The following is a 25979-nucleotide window of genomic DNA, read 5'->3' as shown; positions in this document are numbered from 1 at the left end:
GACTGAGCACACACACAAAGAATTTTGGAAAGCATTAAAGAAGAGTGGGACTTTCTACTGAAAATCAATTGATCATTTCTGTCTTTTAAACAGGTTCATAAGCAAACACAAAACCTTAGTAAAAAGGCTCCTGAAGCAAGACTTTTATGTCCCAGAATCTGAAAGTTTACTTAGAACAAACAAAAGATTCCAGAATCAGACCTACTTCCTTAGCCCTAGTATCTTAAGGGTTGTCTTCAGTACCGGTCTAGATGAGGATAAAGAGAACTCACAATATATCTTTTATAATTCACATTTGTAATGAGTATAAATAGTTCTTATTACAGTGTAGCTTGTCTTTTTTCTCAAAATCTTGTCATCTTCTAGTTTAAGAAGTCCTCTAAATAGAGCTTTATAAGAATAACTGGACTGGCTAGAGAGATCAGATTTTTAATGCTCAAGACAGGGCAGATTCAGGCAGAACATCTTAGATCACTGTCTCAAAAAAACGCGATATTTTACCTGAATAAGGAGAAAACTATATCATTTAAAAGAGAAAAGAACTCCAAATCTGTCTTCTTTTTCTTCAAAATGCTTACATTGATTAGACAGGCCTGTATAAAAGTACAGAGAGTTGCTGGTCCGTGCTTTTGATCTCCACTAATTACCAGCTCCATTTCACTGTTTCTGCATAAATTATAGGTTTACTATTCTTTATGTCTTTGTATTTCAATATTTAAAATTTCAAGATACATTAGATACTTCTGCACAATACCCCTACTCCAGCACCAAATCTATTATATTTAAGAATCATTCTATGCAAATAGAAAGAATGAGTTTTTTAGACAAAAGAACAAATGGAAGCAGTCAAATTATGTCAACAATAAATACAGTATAACAAAAATATTTCTAAGCTGTGTCAGTGACCCAGGTCAAATCTAACACCATCATTCAAAACCAGCCAAAGCACAAGCTCCAATGGTGAGTTAGTACTACCAACTTTATATTAAAAGAACTTTACTATGTTTCAGTTACAATATTAATACATTGAGCAATTCTGAAACTTTGAAAACTAAGTTTATGCTCTTGAGGTGGTGTATTGCAAATTTATAAGATGCATTATCTTAGCACTCATTCATAGTTGATCTTAAAACAACTTTTATTAAAATTATTTTTTCTATTTGTAGTTGTCCCTCCCCATAATATATAATAACATCAATTTTTAAGAGAGAAAATCATGACTCATTCAAATACAAAAATGAACATGGTTTAAGATTTTTAAGTCACAAAGGAACTTGCCAGATGGCTGATAAAGGGAGGCCCATAAATCAGGTACATTAATAGATCAAGAATACTGAACCCAAAGTATATGAGGCAAAACCGAACATATAAGAGACATTTCCATGTCTATAGACAAAATTATTTAGTATTTACATTAGTTATCAACAGTTTACACAACTGTAAAATAGATTTCTTAGAATCAGATAATCCACAGGGTATCATCGAGACTGAATCTAGACTAGTGAAGCACATTTATTTCTCATATATAAAAATACTTTTTCATGTATGTAATATAATGCACATCACCTTAAGACATACTAAGCATACCTCGATTCGTCCTAGGTCGCTTCAGTCATGTCCGCCTCTTTGTGACCCCATGGACTGCAGCCCACTAGGCTCCTCTGTCCATGGGATTCTCCAGGCAAGAACACTGGAGTGGGTTGCCATTTCCTTCTCCAGGGGATCTTAACCACCCAGGGATCCAACCCACATCTCTTAAGTCTCCTGCACTGGCAGGCAGGTTCTTTACCACTAGCGCCACCTGGGAAGCCCAGGTTCCCATACACGTTCACCTAAAGGCTCCATTCCTCATCACACTTACTGAAATAATAGCCTATTGCTACAATTACTTCCCTTCTCATTCATCCAACCCACAGTAAGCTTCTTTCAAACATCTACACTTCTACATCTATTAACAGGCTGATCGTATCCATTCTCTACTATGGCAATTTTCTTGGAAACGACAGACTAGGTGAACATGTCTTAAAAACTCAACAGACGCCTGAAGAAAATCAGATAATATAGGTAAAAGTCTAATTTCTAGGCTGGCTGAAGCTATCCTGTACAGTAAGTGAAGGGACAGTCTTATTTTACATAGCTCTATGTTAACTTTAATTTTCCACAGCTACAGACATCAGAACGCCTTCCTGTGCAGAACACTTCTAGGCAGCCCAAGAATAAACCGGACGGAACTACAAGAGAAAAAAGCTAATTCCCACTCGGTAACAGAGCATCTAAAACCTCAATTACCAAGCAAGGAAGAGTCAGCGCTGGTCACTTCCCCCTCCTGCGGCCAAGGAGCGGAAACCGAAAGCCAGACCAATGTCACTCCAGGGACTGCGGGGATCCAGACAACTCAGCATCCTGGGCTCGGTGCCTACTCAGCCCTGATTCGAGCCGCTCTCGATTCGCGGAACGCCCAGTCCACACGGACGACCACACAGACTCGACTCTGGGGCTACAACCAGCAGGGCACCCGGCCGCCCAATTTCATCTGCACCCCAGGGCGCGTGTCTCCCCGGGGGCAACGAACAGCACTGCTCCTCGTGCCTGGCTCTGCCTGCTCTCTATCGTCTGGTGGGTAACTTGTCCCTGACAGCGCCTCAGGCGAGACGAACCCGAGACACAGCAGCAGGAAAAGCACCAGGCTCTTTTTTGCAGAGAACGGACAGAACCAGCCTTCTCCCGCACCCACAGCCGGGGCCAAGTCCCGCGCGCCGCCCGCCGCGCCCCCGGCCCGCTCCGCCCCGCCTTTCCTCCCGGCCTCCGTCCCGCCTCTCACAGCATTCCGGCGGGTCCATCCGGGCGGCAAGCGTGACGGGCTAAGTTCCTCGTGGAAAGCGGCCGAGTTGCATCGCCGGACAGCCCCTGCCAGGCGTTAGGCGGGTAAGACGGGCCAAAGTCCCAAGAGATTGCAATGACCAGCTGCAGGAGCCGTGAGCTGCGAAACACCGCCTTCCGCTCCCGGCTGGTGCTCACCAATCGGAACCCGGCTCTTACGTCATTTCCCCCAGAAGGCAAAGGGAACGTTGGGCGGAAGAGGGTCCGTGAGCGGACCCGGAAGGGGTGGGTTCGGTGGGCGGGTTTAATCCGCTCCGAGCCGCGTGGAGGCCCAGGTGGGTAGGTGCGCTGCGGTCGAACGCCTTTGCTCGGCTCTTCGGATTTGTTTGGTCCCAGCAGAGGCCTTCGTGGTCCTAGCAGCAGACGAGGCAGGGGGTTTTGGGGCCGGTCTTGAGGGTAGAGGAGCACCTGGATTATTATGAGTCCCAGGAGGACGCGGCCGGACGCCAGAGGTTCACCGGTGAGATGTAGAGCGGGTTGACCGTCGTCTGCAGGGCTCGCTTAAAGATGGTCTGGCAGCGTGGTGGGTGTCCGGAACCCCCACCTCAGACTCTCCTGTCTAAAGACTTGGTTTAGGGACGTCTGACAGTTCTGATACCGCGGTCCAGCCTTCCAGCGCATCATAGAAGCATGTTTTAGGGTACTGTGGGTTAGGAAGCAGGGGTGGTAGGAGCATAGAGAAAGGTTAAATTGTGAACTCTCTCCAAAAAGAGTAGAAATACATGCATGTGAGACACAAGTGACCAGTACTAATATTGATGCTATACAAAAGACTTTAGCCTCGAAGGAAGTGGGTCTCAGAGGAAAACACTTAGGGAAACGGGAGAATGTACGTTATTCTAAGTACAGTGTGAAGGAAGGCAGGGTAATAGGACAAGGAGGGAAACCAACTAGCCTGACAGACAAGGTTATGCGAGATGTAACGAGGAATAGGTAGGATGAATTCTTGGGAACTGTGGTTTGGCCCTTACAGGGCTTCGGGGTAGGAACAGCATGTTTGAAAAGATTAGTCAGGTAGTTTTAATGACTTTTAAAAAGGAAAGAATGAAAAACATGGAGGTGGGAGTGCTACATAGAAAATTAGTGCAGGAACCCAGTGATAAAGAGCTGAAACAGAAAGAAGTGGAAAGAGAGAAAGGACCCTATTTCAGAGAAACAAGTTTCTGAAGAGAGAGGACAGAGGCAAAGAGAAGTAGTTTAGTGGTTAAAAGAAGAAATTTGTTGGAGTTTAGATTCTAACCTGGCTTTGGCATTTAAAACGAACTGAATGATGTTGAGCTAGCTATTTCGCATCTCTCTACCTAGATTCCTTGTCTGTAAAATGGGGTAAGAATGGTACTGTGCAAGGTACTAGTGAAGGACTTTTAAAAGTGCTTTACATGTATTAGGGCTTCCCTGGTAGCTCAGTTGGTAAAGAACCTGCCTGCAATGCAGGAGACCCTGGTTTGATTCCTGGGTTGGGTAAATCCCCTGGAGCAGGGATAGGCTACCCACTCCACTTTTCTTGGGCTTCTCTTGTGGCTCAGCTGGTAAAGGATCCGCCTGCAATGAGGGAGATGTGGGTTCAATCCCTGGGTTGGGAAGATCCCCAGGAGATGGGAAAGTCAACCCACTCCAGTATTCTGGCGGAGAATTCCATGGACTGTATCATCCATGAGGTTACAAAAAGTCGGACACAACTAAGTGGCTTTCACTTTATATGTATTAACCCATTTAATTAACTACTATATGCAATTATCTGCACGTTTACTCAGTTATATACATTTTATGTATTAGTTACCAGATAGTAAGCACTCTTAAAGTATTGGTTGCTTAAATAATATTATTAACGAGCCACAAGTTACTACAAAGTTTTGCATCTGAATGCGTTGGAGAGTTGTGTGTCGCAGAGTCAGAAAAAAAATGAATAGGGCTCAGGAAGCAAGTAGTTTTGTTTTTATATATACTGAATGTGACACTATAAGGTATTTGGATGGAGATGTCTGATAAGTTCTCAGAGCTCCGTAGTTAATATTATGTCTTTGGGCAGGACTGGAAATAGAGATGCGGGAGTCCCTGGGCCTAGGCATGCTATATGAAGTCTCCAGGGAAAGTACTGTGGTAGATGGCCAGAGACTACCAAGAAACAATTAGAGTTAAGGGGCTGGGGCCAGGAGAATAGACGAATTGGGAAAGAATCAGTCAAATGGCCTAGGTTAAGAGCATTATTGCCATGTTAATATTATCTTTCCTTCATTTCTAACTGCCTTTATGTTGGTTCCTAGAAGAAAAATGAAGCCAGTGTGTGGTCATTAAAATATCAGTGAAGAGGAATATTAGCAAAAGCATTGAATATTTCCCTGTTAAAGTAGACTAAAACAAGAGGTTGTACTCTGAAAGAGACACCCTGTAGTATTAAACCAAACTGAACCACCACCACCAACAAAAAAAACAGCTCTGAAAAACTGTTTAGTATTGTGGTTTTTAGTTGCACAGGTGTTTCAGGGACTACTTTTCGTATTTCCATACAACAGACAAGCTTGTTATCTGCTTCACCTGTTGTCTCTTTCCTCCATAATCAAGTGTTTCCAGTGAATTTGATTTAGTGCTGCTGCTGCTGCTAAGTCAGTTCAGTGGTGTCTGATCTGTGTGACCCCATAGTTGGAAGCCCACAGGCTCCTCCATCCCTGGGATTCTCCAGGCAAGAACACTGGAGTGGGTTGCCATTTCCTTCTCCAGTGCGTGAAAGTGAAAGGTGAAAGTGAAGTCGCTCAGTTGTGTCCGGCTCTTAGCGACCCCATGGACTGCAGCCTACCAGGCTCCTCCGTCCATGGGATTCTCCAGGCAAGAGGACTGGAGTGGGTTGCCATTGCCTTCTCCATTGATTTGGTGCAGTTGTTACCAAACCAAACTTGAATCTGGTCACCCATGAGCACTCAAGCTAATCTCCTGACATGGGGTTGTGGTGAGGGAGTGCAACATTTATATTGCGAGCCCAAACAAGGAGAAGGTGGGGTGGGGTGGAGTGGAAGGAGGCAATCCGCGTGCACACACACACAATTGGCTTTCAGGGAAAGGTTTTTAAAGACAAAATGAGGGAGAGGAGGTGGGATGTGTAATCAGCTGGTGGACCTGATAATTGGGAGTCAACACCATCAACCTGGTGCGGCCAGTTTTGGGTATTAAGTGCTGGTGGTCAGCATGCAGTTAACTTCTTCCTCCTGTGGGGATAGCAATATCTGAAAAATAGCTCAAGGACGTGACTCAGTATCGAAGGCAGTGGCACCCCGCTCCAGTACTCTTGCCTGGAAAATCCCATGGACGGAGGAGCCTGGTAGGCTGCAGTCCATGGGGTCGCTAAGAGTCGGACACGACTGAGCGACTTCACTTTCACGCATTGGAGAAGGAAACGGCAACCCACTCTAGTGTTCTTGCCTGGAGAATCCCAGGGGCCGGGGAGCCTGGTGGGCTGCCGTCTATAGGGTCGCACAGAGTCGGACACGACTGACGTGACTTAGCAGTAGCAGCATGACTCAGTATCATCTGTATAGCCCTTGAGAAGAAACTAAAGGTCCTTGATTTTGTTTAATGGCTGAATTATTAATACTTTGTCTTGATTAATTTCTTTGTTTCTACATTTTCTCACTTTTGATTAAATTTGCTCTTTGGAACTCAGGGAACTTTAGGAGGCTAAAGTTTTTCTGTTAGGAGGCAGGTGGAGGGGAGTATTGTCTGACTTAGCAATTTTGGGCTTCCCCGCTGGCTCAGTCCATAAAGAATCCACATGCATTGCGGGAGACCTGGGTGTGATCCTTGGGTTGGGAAGATCCCCTGGAGGGGAACATGGCAATCCACTTCAGTATTCTTGCCTGGAGAATTACCATGGACAGAGAAGCCTGGCAGGCTACACTCCATGGGGTTGCAAGGAGTCAGATATGACTGAGCAGCTAGCACGCAGCACACACATAGTGTCCCACTCAGTCACACAGGAACAATGGCATCTGTCAAAAATAGTGTGCAATTTGTATTATTTTTTTGTGCCAAGGGAAGGTGGCTGCCCTGATGTAGAAATCAAGGATCAACCTACACATATAGTACTTCTCAAAATGAGGAACTGCAGCAGCATTACCTGGGATCTTGTCAGACTTGAAAAATCTTGGGCCCCACCCCAGACCTACTGAAACAGAAATAGACACTAGGGAGGTGAGGTGGAGGTGGTTCCTACTATCTGTTTTCATAACCACTTGGGTGATTTAGATACAGTCTGGAGTTTGAGAGCTGCTGCGCTCAAAGATAAGTGACACCAGATGAGGCATTTTTGTTTTACTCAACACCATATCTCTAGCATCTAGATCAGTGCCTGTCTAATTATTAGTAGGTTTACAATAAATGCTCATTGATAAATATTTCAGTCTGAGATTATCAATCTCAGTGTTAAATCTTTGGTAGTTGAACTTGGGGGGCAGAAGCAAATTGTTCAGGTGCATCGAAGCCTAAACAACTGTCAGATATTTGTGAGGTGGGCATGACAGTGTGACCAGTTTGAAACTTGAGGAATGAAAGATGACATGTTGAGTCACCCATGAATAAAAATGAAGCTGTTCAGGTATTTTATGTCAATGATATATTCAGAGTAAATGAAGGTTTAGCAGCCATGGGGTCAAAGGCTTTTAAGCACATGATGAATAGCTGTTACTGTTACTGCTAAGTCGATTCAGTCGTGTCCGACTCTGTGCGACCCCATAGATGGCAGCCCAGCAGGCTCCCCCGTCTCTGGGATTCTCCAGGCACGAATACTGGAGTGGGTTGCCATTTCCTTCTCCAATGCGTGAAAGTGAAGTCGCTCAGTCGTTTCTGACTCCTAGCGACCCCATGGACTGCAGCCTACCAGGCTCCTCCGTCTGTGGGATTTTCCAGGCAAGAGTACTGGAGTGGGGTGCCATTGCCTTCTCCGGATGGAGAGCTGGTGTTCACCAACTCAGCAGAACCTAGGTGCCTGAGGTACTAAGTCTTCTTTGTTTGTAGGTGCAGCTGCATCACTTGCGGTATCAGATGTTAAAACATGGGACTCACCAAGCAGTACCTGCGCTATGTTGCCAGTGCCGTCTTTGGGCTTATTGGCAGCCAGAAAGGTAACATTGTCTTTGTGACACTTCGTGGTGAAAAAGGTCGCTATGTGGCAGTACCAGGGTGTGAACATGTTTTCGTCTGGGACTTAAGGAAAGGAGAGAAGGTAAGCCAGCAGTCATCTAGGTTGATACTGATTTATGGGTATTTGAGGGTGGAGGCAGAAGTGGGAGAGGTCTGTTTTATTATGCACAGATATATATATATTTTTTAATGTGTGCGTCTCTAGAAATTGTTTTTTTTAATCTTCGGATCTGGATAGCCAAGTATTGTATTGTGAAATAGAACACAATAGAAAGATTCTTTAGTGTTCTTACACAGTGGAGAAGATTCTATTGTGTTCTTCTACACTAAACTCTGAAAAGCACAACCAAATAGGAGCTTATCTCTTAGGTATTTCTTTGTAGTGATGTTTATAGGTAATTATTTGTAATCATTATTCCCAGCATGTTTGTTTTTCTCTGCCAGTTCTCCACTTTTCAAGTTCTACTTGCCCTCAGATCCAATTGTAGAATTGTTATAGTAGTTTTAGTCGCTAAGTCATGTCTGACTCTTTTGCAACTCCATAGACTGTAGCTTGCCAGGCTTCTCTGTCCATGGGATTTTCCAGGCAAGAATACTGGAATGGGTTGCCACTTCCTTCTCTAGGGGATCTTCCCAACCCAGGAATCGAACCTGCATCTTCTTCATTGCAGGCGGATTCTTTACCGCTGAGCCACCAGGGAAGCTCAGTTATGGAATATTAGGCATTTAAAAGGAATATGTTGATTGAATCTTCTTATGCAGATGAGGCCAAAGGCTTGTTAAACTAGCCTTTGATATTTTGTATAACTGAATTCCTAAGCCTACCACTTCTGCCACACCAAATACAGGCATTTTGATCTTGTCCACTCTCTTTGAGATTCCCAAGAGGTTAATACTTTGATCCTTATTGTCCCTCAAAGTCCCGCGGGGAGAAACCACTGTAGCACTCTAGTGCCATGCACATTGGTTTCTGAGATGGGGCTCAGTTAAAGCAAGGATGTGTTTATAAGCCTTTATGGAAAATCATTTGGTGTTGACATAGAATAAGGACTTAGTAATTTATTCCTTTGCCTGGGAAATTTTGGCATGTATTATGCTAATGTAGAGCATTGGAGAAATAGTGTAGTATATCTTTACCTTTTCTTGAATGTTTCATTACCTAGTGCAAATAGTAGTTATATTAAAGAACTTGAAACCGACTGCAGAGTTTCATTATTATTCATAAGAGCGATTTGGAATTATTGATGCTTTTAATTTCACCGTGTCTGATTAGTCCCATGCTTTTTCCTTGATGACATGCTTAACTCCTCTACGTTATTTTTGATCTTTATTATTTCAGATCCTCATCCTTCAGGGGCTTAGACATGAAGTCACTTGCTTGTGCCCCTCCCCAGATGGGCTGCACTTAGCTGTTGGTTATGAGGATGGATCTATCCGAATCTTCAGTCTCCTGAGTGGAGAAGGAAATGTGACCTTCAATGGACATAAAGCAGCCATCACATCCTTGAAGTATGATCAGCTAGGAGGCAGGCTGGCTTCTGGATCCAAGGTGAGATCTTGAATTAGGTGCCCAGACTTTGATTTGCCAAAGGAGCATGAGACTAATGCTGAAGCAGGTTGTTCACAAAAATCGTTGTCTGAAACAGTGGGCACTCTGTGTACAAAATAGTATCAATGGTAGTATAGAGTGAGATGGATTTGAATTGGGTGGTCCATTTTGTTTCCTATCAGATTCTCTGATTAAAGCCTGTAAAATATAGGAACAAGATGAGGCTGTCCATGATAATTACCATGTGACATCATTGTACATTTGCCTACCCAAAACAGTACACAAGTGGGTGGATGAGACATATTGGAAAGGCAGAATCAAAATGATGCTTCTTGGCCATTCCTTTTGGTAAAATATCTCACTTTCCTATATCTCAGTCATCAGTTAGAAAATAGAATGTAAATGATTCCATTTACAATTGTGTGTTAAGTAATGGACACAAAAATACTGTGAAACTTTACTGAAGAATGTAACAAAGACTTGAATGAGTAGAGAAACAAGCCATGTTCTTGAATGGCAAGACAAAGTGTTGAGATGATACTCTTATGTTCTAATTAGTTTATGTAGATAAAACAGATTAAATATATCAAAGACTTTTTTTGTCTTTTTTTATTATGACCAAATGATTTAAAAGCACATGTGTAAAAACAAATGAGTAATAAACAGCACAGTTTTGGGAAAAATTAATAAAACGGTTTCAGATTTTTTTTTTAGGGTTGGATTTTTTTTTTTAAGAGGTTTCAGATACTACAATGCATTATGAAGTCATAATTTATAATATGTTGTATCAAGCTGGCATTAATACAAAATAGTCAGATTATTGCAACCAAATGGGAATGCTGGAAGCATATCCACTTGATATACCTAGTTTGTGTGTGTGTGTGTGTGTGTGTATTTCCTAATTAGTTTATTTTAAAGGTGATATTTTTGAGTAGAAAAATGATGGATTACTTCTGAAGTAGTACTTAAACAATTGGCTCACCACGTGGGGGGGAATTTTAAGTTAAAACTTTACATCATGCCATGTACCAAAATTCTCAAAAGACTTAAATATTAAATCATGGTATTTTAAGTAAACTAGAAGATATATAAATAAATATCTAATATCAAGGCGATAAAATATCTGATACCAATCTGATAAAAAAACTTCAAGCCTATCGGTAAGGAAAAAAATTAGAAAGGAGAATTTGAATGCTTAATATTTGAATATTTACAATATATTTTAAAACATTAAAACAATATAAGAAATTTGTTAAGAGTAAATCCTAAGAGTTTTCATCACAAGGAGAAATTTTTTCTCTTTTTAATGGATTTAAAGAAGAAGATGGGTGGTAGCTGAACCTATTATGGTAATCATTTCACAATATATGTAAATTAAACCATCATGCTGTATGCCTTAAACTTATACAGTGATATATGTCAATCATTTTTAAGTAAAACTGGAAAAAATAAAGGACAATGAAAAAGGGAAAGTATTTAATTGTTCTAGTCTAAAAGGCAAATATTAATATCATGTCTTAATAGCAACAAACGAGTAAGTAAGACCCAAAGGAAGAGGAAAGACATGACTTGACAGTTCATAGGAGGTACAGAAAGGCCAGTAATCACCATTGAGCATGTACAGAATTTCTCATTGGTATTCAGAAATGCAAATCAAATATTGAGGTAGTCTTTCAACTTGTGAAATTGGCAGTGGTTTTTGATCAACTGATAATACCCAGTGCTGAAGGGAGAGAAAACTGGCCTTGTCACACATAGCCCCTGTGGACTGTTAGATTGCTGCAACCTTTCTGGAGATCACCCTGATTTGCAAATTAAATCCATTAAAATTATTATTCTATTTAAAAGTATTAAAATAGAAAAAATACCTTTTAACCCAAGAATGTCCCTTTTTAGTCTTTATTCTGATCAGAGATATATAAAAGATTGATGTACACGAATGGTCGTTTCCACAATAGCAGAAATTGGTAACTACCTAAACGGCTGAAATAGAAAAAAATTTAAATAATGATACATCCTTAAGGTTGGGTACTACATGACTATTAAAAATGAGAAGAGTCTTTGATGACGTGGAAATAGAGAAATATATTAAAGGAGAAAAAGAAGGTTCTAAAACGGTAGTAATAGCGTGATCTCAGTTAACAGCATGTATGTACACATAAAGACTGGAGCAGTGTACAAAAAATATCTATGTTGATCATGTCTGGGTGGTGAAATCAGCTGGCGTTTGTTTCTTCTCTGTTTTTCTGTATGCTTCCCAAGTTTTCTATAAGAACTACATATCAACTTTCTAATAAGAATATTACACCCTGTTGTTTGTCAAGTTAGGCCTTATGTGATAAAGAAAGTTCTTCTATGTGATTTGATTCCTTTAGGACACGGATGTTATCGTGTGGGATGTGATCAATGAAAGCGGCCTCTACCGTCTAAAGGGACACAAGGATGCTATCACACAAGCATTGTTTCTACGAGAAAAGAACCTGCTGGTTACAAGGTAAGGTAGTAGTAACAGTTTCACGTCCATTTCTTTTTCTAGGTGAATTCACAGCCAGGCTTTCACAGAAGGAGTTTGCTTGATTGCTTACTCGTTTCTTCACACTACACTCAAGCTCATGTGCTAGTTTGCTCTTCTGTCTGCCTCCCTCTCCTCCGGCCTGCCCTCCCCAACAGTATCACGGATGCTATGCAGAGTTCTTTATAGCGTTTTTTAATTCTCTTTTCTGATTTGTCATTGTTTCCCCCTGATATCAGCTTTTCCATGTTCCTTAACTCTTTGACAGATGCATGAACTGTCTACTTTCTGGATCCCTAGAAAGTCAGGAAAACTGAATATGGAACAGTGGACAGGCAGACGTGACTACTAAATGTTTGTTTTAGCCTGCCTCTTTAAAAGAGATTTATTTACTCCATACTTAGGGCTCCTGATCATCTAATAGGTTGAACCATTTGTATAGGTTAAAAGTGATATGTCAGATACCAACAATTTCATATAGCTCAGCCTAAATGTAATAGTTACCATTCCTAAGGAATGGCTACCCAGGAATGTTTGAGATCTGAAATTTTGCCAGGCAGTAATTAGAAGGACCATAGTAATTAGCAAGAACCACAGAAGAACCAGAAGCGGTGTAGAGGAGCAGCACAAAATACTGTCCAAGTGGTGGATTTGTCCCTGTGGGGTAGGATACAGGGGTGGTGGTGTGTCGTGTTCAGATAACATGAGGCAGTGACTCTGGAGTTGTGCTAGAATATACATACACCTGATAGCTTAGGGGATGTAAGGAAAAGGAAATGACACCAGGAGGTAGGATTGTATAGGAGAGGTTTTGTAAATCGGGTTTTAGGGTATTTCCAGTTTTAATCCTGGTACCAGCATTATGGTAGATTTCTACTGGTGAAGAAGCAGAGAACAGGCATTTGAGGCGGGAAGAGTAGAGCCTGTTGGCAGGGAGATTAAGAGCCAGTTAATGGGAGGTTTGGGGAATGGTGCCAAAGAGCTTGATTTTGATTCCATAGAGAATCTTGAGTTAGTGCAAAGTTAGAAAATTGAAATTATCTGCCAGTGGTATACTGGATGTGATGAGGCAACAGGAATAGACAGAGACCACGTAAGTTACTAAAATATAATTCAGGCAATAGGACTTAGATTCAGATTTGTGTACAGAAATGGATTGGAAGGAATCAAGGCTTAGAGACTTCCCAGAGGAGGCATTTTCAGGACCTGGAGACTAGCTGAACATTGGAAGACAAGGGAGCAAGAGAGGCTGTGCTGTTTCTGAGTTAGACAGTATGAAGGAATGTTGCTGCTGTGGCTGTGGAAATGATGTGTAACAGCCCAAGTTTTATGTTCTGTAGCACTCTGAATTCAAAGTTATTTTTGGAACATTTTATTTTTCTACCTGAGAATAGCCATATAGAGAATTAGGATTCTTTTTTTCTTACCCCCCAGCAAAAATGCATTTATTTAGGATCAGCAGAGAATTGATTTCATTCCCACTCAGCAAGGGAAAAAGAACACTTTTATAGAGGGGAAAGGAAGTTGGGTGGCTATAATCAGTGACGAGTCCATGGCTTTTCATTGACTTGGTTCTTGCCAGGAAAGAAGGGGAGTGTTTTGAGAGTTAGGATTCTCTTTTTAAAAGAAATGTAAACTCTAACATTAGACATCATTGCTGTATATTATGTTTTTTTAAGGCAACAAATGAGTCCTTGATCTTCATATTCATTTGATTCTTCCTAATAAGATTTTTTTTTTTCCTATTTCTTCTTTTAGTGGGAAAGATACCATGGTGAAATGGTGGGACCTTGATACCCAGCACTGTTTTAAAACAATGGTTGGCCACCGAACTGAGGTACGTGTAGGGTTATGGGGCCAGGGAAAGAATGGCAAGGCAGAAAGGAAGAGAGGATTTCTTTACTGCTAACAATAATCGGTACATATTGTCTTGAGAGAAGTTGGTATGGTAGACAAAGTGCCAACCATCAGAGCAGATAGAGCTACTCTGGCATTTGTAAATATTGGCTTTACATTAGTTTTTAACCATGAATATGGGTTTCATCACTTTAAATTATTGAGTGTCCACATTTATGATTGTAGGGGAAGTATCACTATACTATATATATACTATCACTATCACTATACAAGCAAGTGCCTGACCTGGTGAACATAGATATGTTCCATAGAGATCAAGGAATATTTTACATCTTTGCATCCTCTGTGCTTTGTTCATATTAGACAGAGGTGAAGGTGAATTAGGGGTAAAAACTTCCAGTTGTGGGATGTAATGCATATACAGGGCACATAGTCAATAATATGTAACAATTTTGTATGTCAGTGGAATGGTAACTCTTCTTACTGTGGTGATCATTTCAGAATATATAAAAATTAAATCACTGTGTTGTATGCCTTTAGCTAATGTAATATGTATGTTAATTATAACTCAGTTATATAGATTTATGTGTGTATATATATGTATGTGCATGTGTATATACACCCTAGAATGTATGAGGAATATACACATCCTAGAATTAATGAGGAGGAAAAGCAAATTCGACTTTTTTGTTGATTTGCAACAATACTGTTATTTTCAGTTTATTCATGCATGTTTGAGTCTAAAAATGATACTCTGATAGATGTTAATGGAGCACCTTTTATTTGTAAGCACTGCTGAAAGCAAAGAAGTGCCAGACTTAAAATTATCACTTGAGTGGCTTCTAATTAGGATTTATTCTGAACAGCCATTATCTAAATTTAAGGATAGGAAATTACAGAGAAACTGCTAGCAACCACATAAACAACAGTTCTACCCTAGATCATTTCGTTTCTAAAAGTGAGCTTTCTTTTAGTGTCTTTAGAAAAGGTTGCAGTATATTAGACTTTCCAGTGCCAAAGTGATTTGACTACAGTGTACTTAGATTTTGGGGATGTTGTGTCCTGGATTCCCTTAAATCATATTATTTGAATCTTTTTATGCTCTGTAGGTGTGGGGGTTGGTTCTGGTGTCGGAAGAAAAGCGACTCATCACTGGGGCTTCTGACAGTGAACTGAGAGCTTGGGACATATCTTATCTACAAGAGGTAATTGCTTATTTTCTGATCACGGGCAGGGTCATGTTTCAGCAGTTACATAGTTTTGTTGAATTTAGAATCAGATGTAATTACTAAGTACTTACACATTGTATTGGAATTTTCTCTTACTGATAAACTGTGACTTCCACACAATTTTGTTTCCTTCATTCTGTGTTTTATTTCTGTGCTCATTTGCACTTGGAAGAAGGATAGCTTTAGGCTTACAGCTCTCAGTAATGTTAATGTTTTAGTTTATAGGGCTCTTGGCTTGATACTCCTTGATCTTTGGGTGTCCATGGATGGACTTCAGGATATCTGTGACCCTCTTCTCTCAAACAAATATCTATGTAGAATTTCTGTATGTTTATATAAATACATATATTCAGAGAAGATCTATAACTTTTTCTTGGATCCTCAAAGATTTTGTGTGGATAAAAGGTGATGTACCTTTTATCCAGGGTTTCACTGGGGTGAGATATGTGCTGGTGTACCCAGTAGCCGTTCTGATGGGTTGGACATTAGTAGGCTGGAGTTTATCTTTTCTTTATATGAGAAGAAAATGTAATCTCCAATACAGTGCATTTGCTATTTGTAATGCCAGTTTGAATTCTTCCTTCTAGAATATGGTAGATGTTTCACCTAAGAAGGTTTTAAAATTAATGAGGTCATCATTTTTTTCACTTTGTCATGGAACAATAGTCCTGATACTATGGGAAGTTATTAAAACTAGTATGATAAGTAATGTTTTGTGTTTGATGTAGTCTGTTTTTAATATATTCTGATAAGTGTGCTTCCATCAAAGAGGCTTGATCAGAGAGGTCACTAAATGGAAGTTATCAGTAGCAATGAAGACAGGTTTCTAAGTCATTAGGGGTAAGAGTCACCTCCTGGAACTAATTATTTTACTTCTTATTTTCCCATTTCTATAAAAACAGATTGAAGACCCAGAAGAACCAGAACCCAAGAAAAGCAAAGAGTCTTCTCCTGGTATACAGGACTCACATGAAGCAGACGATGGTACCCTTGAGATGGATGAAGCTCCTGAGGATGTAATTCGTTTTTGTTTCTTACTTTCAGTTGAGTTGAATGCTGGGAAGATATTCATTTTAGGGATGATCTTTGTCACCTGCATTTCTTGGAATCCTGTCTTTTCAGGGGTCAACAGAAGTAACTGTTTAGCTTTACCTTTTCTCTTGCTTCTTCTGCAGCGCATCCTTACATGCAGAAAAGCTGGATCCATAATGCGGGAAGGAAGGGACCGAGTTGTGAACCTTGCAATTGACAGGACAGGCAGGATTCTTGCTTGCCATGTGAGTATCAGGCTCAGGAGAAAATTACAAGGACTCCGCTGTTCCTTTCAGAGACTCGTTTAGTATTTGGTGTGGATGTGAATTTTTCTTTGGTCCTTTTAAGATTTCATTATATGGTACTTTGTGGATCTATACTCCCTAGCTTCTGTTAGCATAATAGTAATTGCTATTATCACTGTTATTATTAGCAAACACTGATTAAATCCCTGCTTTTCTAAACAGTTTAAAAGCATTAGCTTCTTATTTAGTCTTCAGAGGAACACTGTAGAAAGTAGTATATTTCCGCTTTACGGATGAGACAACAATTGCAGAGAGATTAAATTGTCTATGGTAATACCAATAGGGAAGAAAAAGAAATGTTCTTATAGAGAAAAAGCTAAATTAACAGGTTGCCTCTCCTGGACTCACATCAGCCTTTTCTTTTTCTAGGGAACCGATTCTGTGCTAGAAGTGTTTTGTATCCTTTCCAAAGAGGAAATTCAGAAGAAAATGGACAAGAAGATGAAGAAAGCTAAAAAGAAAGCAAAGTGTGTCTTCTTAATATTTACTTAATATTTACAGTAAAGTACCCTGGGTGGGCCACATTGTACTGATAGAAAAACTGGGGCTTCTTTAAAGGAATAGTTTCCAATTACCATTAAATGCTAGGAAAGGTTCTAAGGTGTGCTGGTAGTCCAAGTTTTAATTTCTACGTATAGTTTTTAACTTACCATATTCCTAGATCTTGCACCGAGAACCACACAGAACTAGAAAGACAGTACAGATATTTAAACATAGCTTCTAAATAATTTGTTTTCCCTGATAGCTCAGTTGGTAAAGAGTCTGCCTGCAATGCAGGAGACCCTGGTTCGATTCCTGGGTCTGGAAGATATGCTGGAAAAGGGATAGGCTGCCCACTCCAGTATTCTTGGGCTTCCCTTGTGGCTCAGCTGGTAAAGAATCTGACTGAAATGTCGGAGACCTGGGTTCAATCCCTGGGTTGAAAAGATCTCCTGGAGAAGGGAAAGGGTACCCACTCCAGTAATCTGGCCTAGAGAATTCCATGGACTCTATAGTCCATGGGGGTCGCAAAGAGTGGAACACAACTGAGTGACTTTCAGTATTCTAAAGGATTTAATTCTGAGAGGCTAGCAGTGTGTCTTCAATGACAGCAGCCTATACAGAAGGGGACTGGGTTGCTTGGTGCTGACCTGTGGGACTGTGAGAAGGAAGACTGGTTGGACAGTTACATAATTGAAGTTTAGGACAGTATCACCTTATATAGGTCATTATAACTATTGAAACCAGTTTCTCAGTGGTTGAAATTTATCAAGTCTCAAAACGTCATCCTTTCTTAAATTTTTTATTTGCTGGAGCAGATCTTGTGAGACCTCTGGTTTATTTGACATGGTTGAGTTGCTAAGTGTATACGAATGGATTTTCTTAAAAGTCCCAAAGATAGATAAGCTTACCAGAAACACTTCAGTGGAATAGTTTGAACTCTGAATACTCATCCCTAGCAATTTTATGGACTTCTGCATTTGGAATCCATTTGTTAAGGGTACCTGTTAGATGGAATAATACTTTATATTAATTACATTGTGGTTTACAATGCATTTCTACATACACTTCATTGTTTAATTTTCATGGTAATTCCATGTGGTTAAATGACTTTCCCACATGGGTTGTTGGTCTTGGACCAAAACTTGACTCAAGTAATAGCAAAACTTCTAAAAAAGTGATAGGATGATACTCTTTTTTTCTTTTCTCCTTTAGATTAAATTCTTGCAATGAGGAGGAGGAAGACCTTGAAGTCAATGTCAAAATGACTCTGCAAGATGAAATCCAACGGGTGGCTAATATCAAAGCTTCTGCCAAAATCAAGTGAGTGAAAATGTAGTAGCTGAAGTATCTGGAGTGTTGTAGAAATAGTAAGCTGCAAAGTTGTATCAGCTTTTCATGTCGTTTGTAAGCAGTCGCTACAAATTATATCTTGTAAGCAGTCGCTACAAATTATATCTGGACACAGTGGTCTTGGGACTCAGCTTCTCCTGCTCACCATGGCCTCACTTATTCATCATCTTCTATTTGTTTCATTATGATAGCCTTTTAGCTTTTCATTTATAGTTCTTTACTGCTTCTAATTACAAAGAAAAATGGATAGCCACGTGTTCCAAAAGGATTTTAGGTCACTTAGAAAACATACACAGAAACAAATCAGATCCAGTATCTGAGCTCAGGTTTCTTGGACTTAGCCTGTACTTGACTACTGTCCAATACTCAGAGCACTCTTATAAGTAAAATCCTTTATACTTGTTAACTTACAAGTGGAGGGCATTGCAAAACCTTTCTCCTGAAAAAAAGTTAACGCTGAAAATGAAGATGGTTGCTGGAACATTTGAACATCTGTGAATATTTTCTCATGCAGATCTTTTGACTTGATTCATACTCCTCAAGGAGAGTTAAAGGCAGTTTTCCTGCTGCAGAACAACTTGGTGGAATTATATTCACTGAATGCTTCCATGCCGGGGTCTCAGCCTGTCCGGACAAACAGAATTACCATCGGAGGTCATCGCAGTGACGTGCGGACTTTGGCATTCAGCTCAGACAATATTGCTATCCTTTCAGCAGCTGCTGATTCCATTAAGATATGGAACAGGTTTGTGAAGTGAGGTCCTTCTGTAGCTCTACTCAGTAAAGTTTTCTTCCCTTTGATTTAGCTTCTAGTACTCTTGATGAGTTTTCCTTAGGGCCCTAAGTACAGTCCCTTGAAAATGTATTTTCGGTGCATTTTGACTGTAGACCTGTGGAGTTTAGAGTATGAAACATTGCCTTTTTAGATTTGGTGCAAAAAATGCAAGTTTATTCCATGTCTAAAGCTTATTGTTGTACTTGGTTAGACACAAACATACCATCTACTCTAAATTCCAGTAGGCTTTTAGTGCTTTCCATTAACTTTATCTTGATTTCTAATTCCTCACTTTTCTAGATGACTGTCACACCTTCTTACTTCTCATACCTCACACCTCTTGCCCCTTTAAGCTGATGACCTTGTTTCCTAGTTCACTGAAGAAATCAGTTCATTTCAGTCTCTCAGTTGTGTTTGACTCTTTGCAACCCCATGGACTGCAGCACGCCAGGCTTCCCTGTCTATCACCAACTCCCGGAACTTGCTCAAACTCATGTTCATTGAGTCGGTGATGCCATCTGACCATCTTAGCCTCTGTCATCCCCTTCTCCTGCCTTCAATCTTTCCCAGCATCAGAGTCTTTTCCAGTGAGTCAGTTCTTCGCATCAGGTGGCCAAAGTAATGGAATCATCCAAAAACATTCATATGCTCCCATCACAACTGGCAATTTAGCTGCAGACTGGTGGTGCTCCTAACCAAAAGTTAATCACAACCTATATATATCTGCTTCTACCAGTTTTCCTCCCTCTCTTGTGTCATTAATTTTCCTTCTGTTGGGTCATTCCTATCAGCATAAAGATATCTGAGGAAGCACTAGTGGTCAGGAACCTGCCTGCCAATGCAGGAGACATTAAAGAGACTTGGGTTCAATCCTTGGGTTGGGAAGACCCCCTGGAGGAGGCCATGGCAGCCCACTCCAGGTTTCTTGCCTGGAGAATCCAGTGGACAGAGGAGCCTGGTGGACTACAGTCCAAAGGGTCGCAAAGAATCAGACACGACTGAAGTGATTTAGCATGCATACATGCATAGTATAATATCTCCCATCTTAAAAGAATATGCTGTCACATCCTTACTTCTCTGTCCAGTTCTCTCTCCCATCTGCTGATCCTTTTCTTCATCAGGCCTTTATCCCCACCATTTCACCAAAGCAACTCTTGTCATCTCATCAGTAGTCTTCGTGTTTTTAAATCCAGTGACCGATAAGCTTTGTCTGACACTCTCCTTGAATTGGTAACTTTTCTCCTCTTTGAAATACAGAATTTCATTACTTCCTCTTCTTCTGCTGGCTGTTTCTCCTCAGTCTTGGCTGAATCCTTTGTACTTTACTGAGCTGTAAATGTTGAAATGCTTCAGAGCAAAGTTTTTGAACCTCTCCTCTGTCTTCACTTACTTTCTGTGCTCTCTAGTCAGGTGACTGTCTGTGCTGATGACGCATAAATTTGTGTCTCTAGCCTCAGCCTCTCCCTAAACTTCAGACTCATAGCCAAATCCTTTTTGTATCACCCCTTGGGTATCTAGGGGTTCCCTGGTGTCTCAGAGGAGAAAGCGTCTGCATGCAATGAGGGAGACCCGGGTTCGATCCCTGGGTTGGGAAGATCCCCCGGAGAAGGAAATGGCAACCCACTCCAGTACTTTTGCCTGGAGAATCCCATGGACAGAGGAGCCTGGCTGGCTACAGTCCACGGGGTCGCAAAGAGTCAGACACGACCGAGTGACTTCACTCTCACTTTGGATATCTAATTAGGCATCTCAAACTTTTATATGTCTAAACCACATATAATTTGTGATCTTCGTTTCTTCAATAGCCTCCTCACCCTCTGTTCCTACAGACTCCCCATCTTAGTAAATAACTGCTTCCTGCAGTTGTTAAAAGCGCAAAGCCTTGTAGCCATTCTTGAATTTCTCTCTCATGTCCCATGTCCGATTCATTAACAAAACCTGTCAGCTCCACCTTCAAAATGTACCTGAAATTTCAACCACATCTCATCACCTTCACTGCCATGATTGTGTTCAGACCACCACCGCCTCTCATTGGGATGGTAATAGCTTCCTGACTGGCCTCCGTGCTTCCTTACTTGCTCCCTGTGGTCTGTTCTCAGCACGGCAGCCAATGTAATCTTTTTATCATGGAAGTTCCATCACTTCCCGGAGCTCCATCTAATGCTAACTGGATTCCGTCACAGCCCTTCCAGCCGCTGTCTCTCTCCACTCTCGCCTTCTCCACTGCAGCCTCCTGGCCTTTTCATGACCCCTTCCAGGCAGCAAGAACGTGCCCATGCTGTGGCCTTTGTGCTCCCTCTTCTTTCTTCCTGGAACCAGCTTCCCATTCGGCTACAGGCCGTCCTCCCTCTTGTCGTCACACGGCCATCCTGCCGTCCCCTTCCTGCTGTTGCACTCTGAGTCCCCTTCCCCCAGCTCTGCGTTTCTCTTCTCCACAACACCTGCTTGCATCTGAGACACCCATACATGTCTCACTTCCAGAGGCTGTTAAGCTTTATGGAATTCAGGGCATCTTGTGTTTAACTCACTGTCTCATCTCCAGCACCTGGACCAGGACCTGGCATTCAGTACATATTGGAGGGAGTGGGTATTTGCTGAATGGGTGAATGTTAATGGTCCAATAAAATGAACTTGACTTGTGGGGATATAATATGCTCATTTGACTTAGTTCTCTGGGCTCACACACTTCTTTGTAGCAGCAGATCGGGTTCTGTTGAACCCAGCAGATGGCTTTTTTCAGCTCTGTTTTGTAGAATCTGTTCCTTAGGATTGGGAACCTCCTATAAAGAAAACAAAGTTAGGGACCGTTTACTATTTTCTCCCTGACTATTGTCAAGAATCTGCCTGCCAGTGAAGCAGACATAAGAGACTCAGGTTCAGTCCCTGGGTCAGGAAGATCCCCTGGAGGAGGGCATCGCAACGCTCTCCAGTATTCTTGCCTGCAGAATCCCATGGACAGAGGAGCCTGGCGCGTACGGTCCATGGGGTCACGTGAGGTGAACACGACTGAAGTGACTTAGCACACATGCGTTCAGACTTTGTCTTCTCTTATGTTGATCATTGTGTGTGGCTAAGTATGTATTAATATTAAGTGCACATGCTGACTTTGCAGGTGGAGAAGCAGGTTCTCTTAACATGTGAGTTCTTTGTTCCTTCTTCCTCACAGATCTACGCTGCAGTGTATTCGCACAATGACCTGTGAATATGCGCTCTGCTCATTCTTTGTACCTGGTGATCGGCAGGTGGTCATAGGAACAAAGGTAAACAGGCTTTTCCATGGATTTAGGGGACTTTTCTGCTCAATATTCTTCAATTGGTTAGGAAACCTGTTTCCTTCGTTAGCATATGGGAAATGTATTGGAGCTGGATAATATGAGTGTGTGATAGTTCATTGCCCTTTTTTTGAGGTTTTTATTTTTTTAAGTTTTCTTTGTTTTTTTTTTGTAAACTAAACCATATGTTAAATCATGAAGAAAATTAAAATCATGACCCAAGATAGCTATCATTAACAATTTGGCAACCAGCCTTTCATGCATATTTTTATGAGCACACATGTAATTGTGTTTTGAGAAGACTAATAAAATACATTAAGTACCAGCATCAGGTGTGGCAGAGAGAAGCATTCAGTAAAGAGAGACCAAGTGACCCAAGTTTTCAGCTGTAAACACATGGGGAGAGAACCATGAGGGAATGCACAAACGTGGATTTGGATTCAGATTCTTCCCCCTACAAAATGGGTAACTTGGAGCAAGTTGCATAAACTTCTCCTATGTGTTTCCTTATCTGTATTAGATGAAGGCACATGCTTTTGACAGAGCCTTTTGCACCAAATTGCCTGGGTTTGAATCCCAGCTCTTCTACTCACTAGCTATGAGTTGGAAAAGTTACTCCACCCTGTAAGCCTTGATATCTAAATATAAAATATGTGAATAACCTACCTCACAGTCTGCAAAGCACTTAGCACAGAGACTGGCTTCCAGAAAATAACTAATAAGAGCTGGCAGTAGAAGTAGCATGAATGGTGATAGTTGGGGTTGTAGTGGGAATAAAGTGTAATAGATCTGTGGAATATTTTGAAAAGTGCTTTGCAAGTATTTGTCTTGCAAATAAGTATATCTCCTTAAGATAAGTATGTCTCCTTAAACCAATGCCATATGTGCATTTTATTAGAAAACCTGTTATCACAATGGATATTGTTTTTGCCCACCAAAAAGTATAAAATAAGTTCAAGAGTCAATGTCAGGGAACATTAAATTTTAGTTAAAAGTACCCTCATTTTTCATTCATTCACCAAATGTTCATCCACTATTAATCGTTTCAAAAACTATTTGTATGACTCAGAATCCTTAGCCTCGTCTCTGTGCTGGCCGTTAACATACATTATCTCATTTAATCCCCACAACTGGTTAGAGAGGTTATTAATATATAAACTCCATTTTTCAGCTGGAAAAACGAGCTCATGGAGATGAATTTACCCACAGTCAGAGTTAGAGAGAGGCAGACCTGGGAGTCAAGTCTTCTGCTTACGTTCTTTCCACCACATGTTTACAGACTCGCCATACAGCCTGCTTGGCCGCTGTGTGTGTTCTGTTCTATGCTGGTCCCAAGACCACAGTGTATACAGGGCCTAAACAGGAAGCGAGGCTGATAGTTTTCTAAGCTACCATGATTTTTTTTTCAAGTTCATTGTCCTCCCTAGCATTGTGGGTGGTATTTCTTCCTGTCAATGTATTCTAGAGGGGAAGCCAAAACTAGATGGAGAGGAGTTGTTAGTCCACTTAAAGGATTGATTACATTTTGAAGGTTTTGAAGTCCCCCACTTGCTATGAAGTTTACTCTGATACACCTCTGGCTGTGATGTTTCCCATTTGAAGTTGGGGGAACCAGTGGAAGTGACTGTAGTCCTATAGTACAAGGCTGTACCATTCCATAGTTGCAGAGCATAGTGACCCTGCCACGATGTAGCCAGTGTGTCTGTAGGAGATTTAACAGCACTTACTCACAGAGGAAGTCCAGCAGGTAGACCATGGAAGCCGTTTCCTGAGCAGTTGGCCCCATTGTTGCTGCTTGATTGTGAAGCTGTAGATGTGCACTGTGGAGGTTACAGGCGTCTTCATCTGTGTCTTCCATAGACAGGGAAGCTGCAGCTTTGTGACTTGGCCTCGGGAAATCTGCTGGAGACAATAGATGCACACGATGGAGCTTTATGGTCCCTGTCTCTCTCTCCAGATCAGGTAACTGAGCCAGATGTGACGATCTGGACTTGAGTGTTCCAGCTGCACCTCCTGTCTCTTAGATCAAGTTCTGCTGCTGCCTAACAGGAGTTTAAAGGAAGTCCACTCTGTGTAATCTCTATATATGGTGCCGTATTTTGTACCTGATAATACGAAGAATTGTCACTATGATCTGAATTCTTGTTCAGCTGCTCTTGATAATGAGCTCCATGACATCAAAATACTTATCCTCCTACATTGCCAGTGATTTGTGATACTTCTTAAGAGGAAATATTTCCTTGGACAACACAGTGCAGAAGTTAGAGCAGTCTTTTCTGCTCCCCCTTCAGTCTATATATCTATGACCATACAAGTCTAGTGGTTTTTAGTCAGTTTGTGAGCTTTTTCCAGTCAACAGCAGTGTGTTTCCTTTCAAAGGAGTCAATCTGGAGGCCTTAAGTGGTGCTATTTGTTGCTCAGAACATCTTCAGATTTTTTTTTGACAATACCTGAAGGGATTGTGGCCCATTTATTTGAATGTCCTCAGTAGTGGCAAACCTGCATTCCCTGAAAGTACATATTTTTGGGAAAAATGGAACCTGGAATTTAGATTGAGTAATGCCATTGGGGACAGAAATAAAGCAGCTTTTAAAATGTAAATAGTAGTTAACATCTGGGTTTTTGGAGTGTTCTGTTTTCCAAAGTGTTTTCACATCCATCATGTCATTTACTATTATTTTCACCATGGTTTTATAAACTAGGTAGTCTTTATCTCTTTAGCAACACTAAGGATCATTGTAAGATTGTTTTCTTTCTATGTTACAGATCTCTGAAATGGCAGAATAGACATTTGAGATCTAGTTTTCTTATTCCATGTTCCTTACACTTTACACTAACCCTAAAATGTGATGAGACCAGTTTAATACTTCACAGCAAATTGTTTTGACTGTTGAGTTACCCTGTAGTATTGTTGAGTCTTTATTGCTGACACCGGATGGAAGTGTAACTAGAACTTTACATCAGTTATCATCTGACTACATTAGGCACTACTAGGAGTTAGTTCTCAAATGAGACCTGTGGAGGGCAGCCCTGAAAGAACAAGAAAGGGGGTTAAGGAAAAACCACACATCTTAATTCTTATCCCAGGCCTTAGATAAAAATGGCCTTTTGTATTATTGTATTTGTATTATTGCATTATTATTTATATTATCAAAGTTTCTGTACTAAGATACTTTTCTAACAGAAATGTCCCTTTATTTTCAGCGTGGCTTTGTGACAGGTGGTGCAGATAAATCTGTCAAGTTCTGGGATTTTGAGTTGGTGAAAGATGAAAACAGTACCCAGAAAAGGTGAATAGACATTTTTTTAAAAATTTGTGTCCATTTGTTGGAGTGAAAATGAGGCACCACTGAGTGGGTTTTTGACACATGTATTTCTCTTGAGCTCTAGAGGGAGAAGGCAGTGGCACCCCACTCCAGCATTCCTGCCTGGAGAATCCCAGGGACGGGGGAGCCTGGTTGGCTGCAGTCCATGGGGTCACTGAATTGGACACGATTGAGCGACTTCACTTCCACTTTTCACTCATGCATTGGAGAAGGAACTGGCAACCCACTCCAGTGTTCTTGCCTGGAGAATCCCAGGGACAGGGGAGCCTGGTGGGCTGC

General features: G+C 41.1%; 2 protein-coding genes across 6 annotated transcripts in view; one reads left to right on the top strand and one right to left on the bottom strand.

Annotated features, from left to right (window-relative positions):
* GDAP2 (ganglioside induced differentiation associated protein 2) overlaps positions 1 to 3017 on the bottom strand; it is a 67548-nt gene extending 64531 nt beyond the window's left edge. For 2 of the 4 annotated variants that reach the window (XM_070467231.1, XM_070467234.1), the window contains exon 1: positions 2822 to 3017. The gene's annotated coding sequence lies outside the window, so the exon portion shown is untranslated. Of the gene's footprint in view, positions 1 to 1587; positions 2261 to 2289; positions 2737 to 2821 lie in introns of those variants that run through there. The other 2 variants (XM_070467233.1, XM_070467232.1) reach the window with 2 other exon arrangements.
* A 78-nt stretch (positions 3018 to 3095) lies between these two features.
* WDR3 (WD repeat domain 3) overlaps positions 3096 to 25979 on the top strand; it is a 38629-nt gene continuing 15745 nt past the window's right edge. The window contains exons 1-14 of one of the 2 annotated variants that reach the window (XM_020906256.2): positions 3096 to 3155; positions 7885 to 8092; positions 9350 to 9559; positions 11935 to 12053; positions 13830 to 13908; positions 15038 to 15133; positions 16060 to 16173; positions 16333 to 16434; positions 16864 to 16961; positions 18190 to 18297; positions 18842 to 19072; positions 22269 to 22362; positions 24235 to 24336; positions 25579 to 25664. In XM_020906256.2, coding sequence (XP_020761915.2) covers positions 7922 to 8092; positions 9350 to 9559; positions 11935 to 12053; positions 13830 to 13908; positions 15038 to 15133; positions 16060 to 16173; positions 16333 to 16434; positions 16864 to 16961; positions 18190 to 18297; positions 18842 to 19072; positions 22269 to 22362; positions 24235 to 24336; positions 25579 to 25664 — 1610 coding nt within the window. In that variant the 5' untranslated portion in view covers positions 3096 to 3155; positions 7885 to 7921. Of the gene's footprint in view, positions 3156 to 3196; positions 3341 to 7884; positions 8093 to 9349; positions 9560 to 11934; positions 12054 to 13829; positions 13909 to 15037; positions 15134 to 16059; positions 16174 to 16332; positions 16435 to 16863; positions 16962 to 18189; positions 18298 to 18841; positions 19073 to 22268; positions 22363 to 24234; positions 24337 to 25578; positions 25665 to 25979 lie in introns of those variants that run through there. The other variant, XM_020906257.2, reaches the window with a different exon arrangement.

This window comes from Odocoileus virginianus, chromosome 5 (assembly GCF_023699985.2).
Source record: "Odocoileus virginianus isolate 20LAN1187 ecotype Illinois chromosome 5, Ovbor_1.2, whole genome shotgun sequence".
Taxonomy (NCBI): domain Eukaryota; kingdom Metazoa; phylum Chordata; class Mammalia; order Artiodactyla; family Cervidae; genus Odocoileus; species Odocoileus virginianus.
Note: the sequence above shows the minus strand (reverse complement) of the source record. Positions and strands in the feature narration are given on the sequence as shown.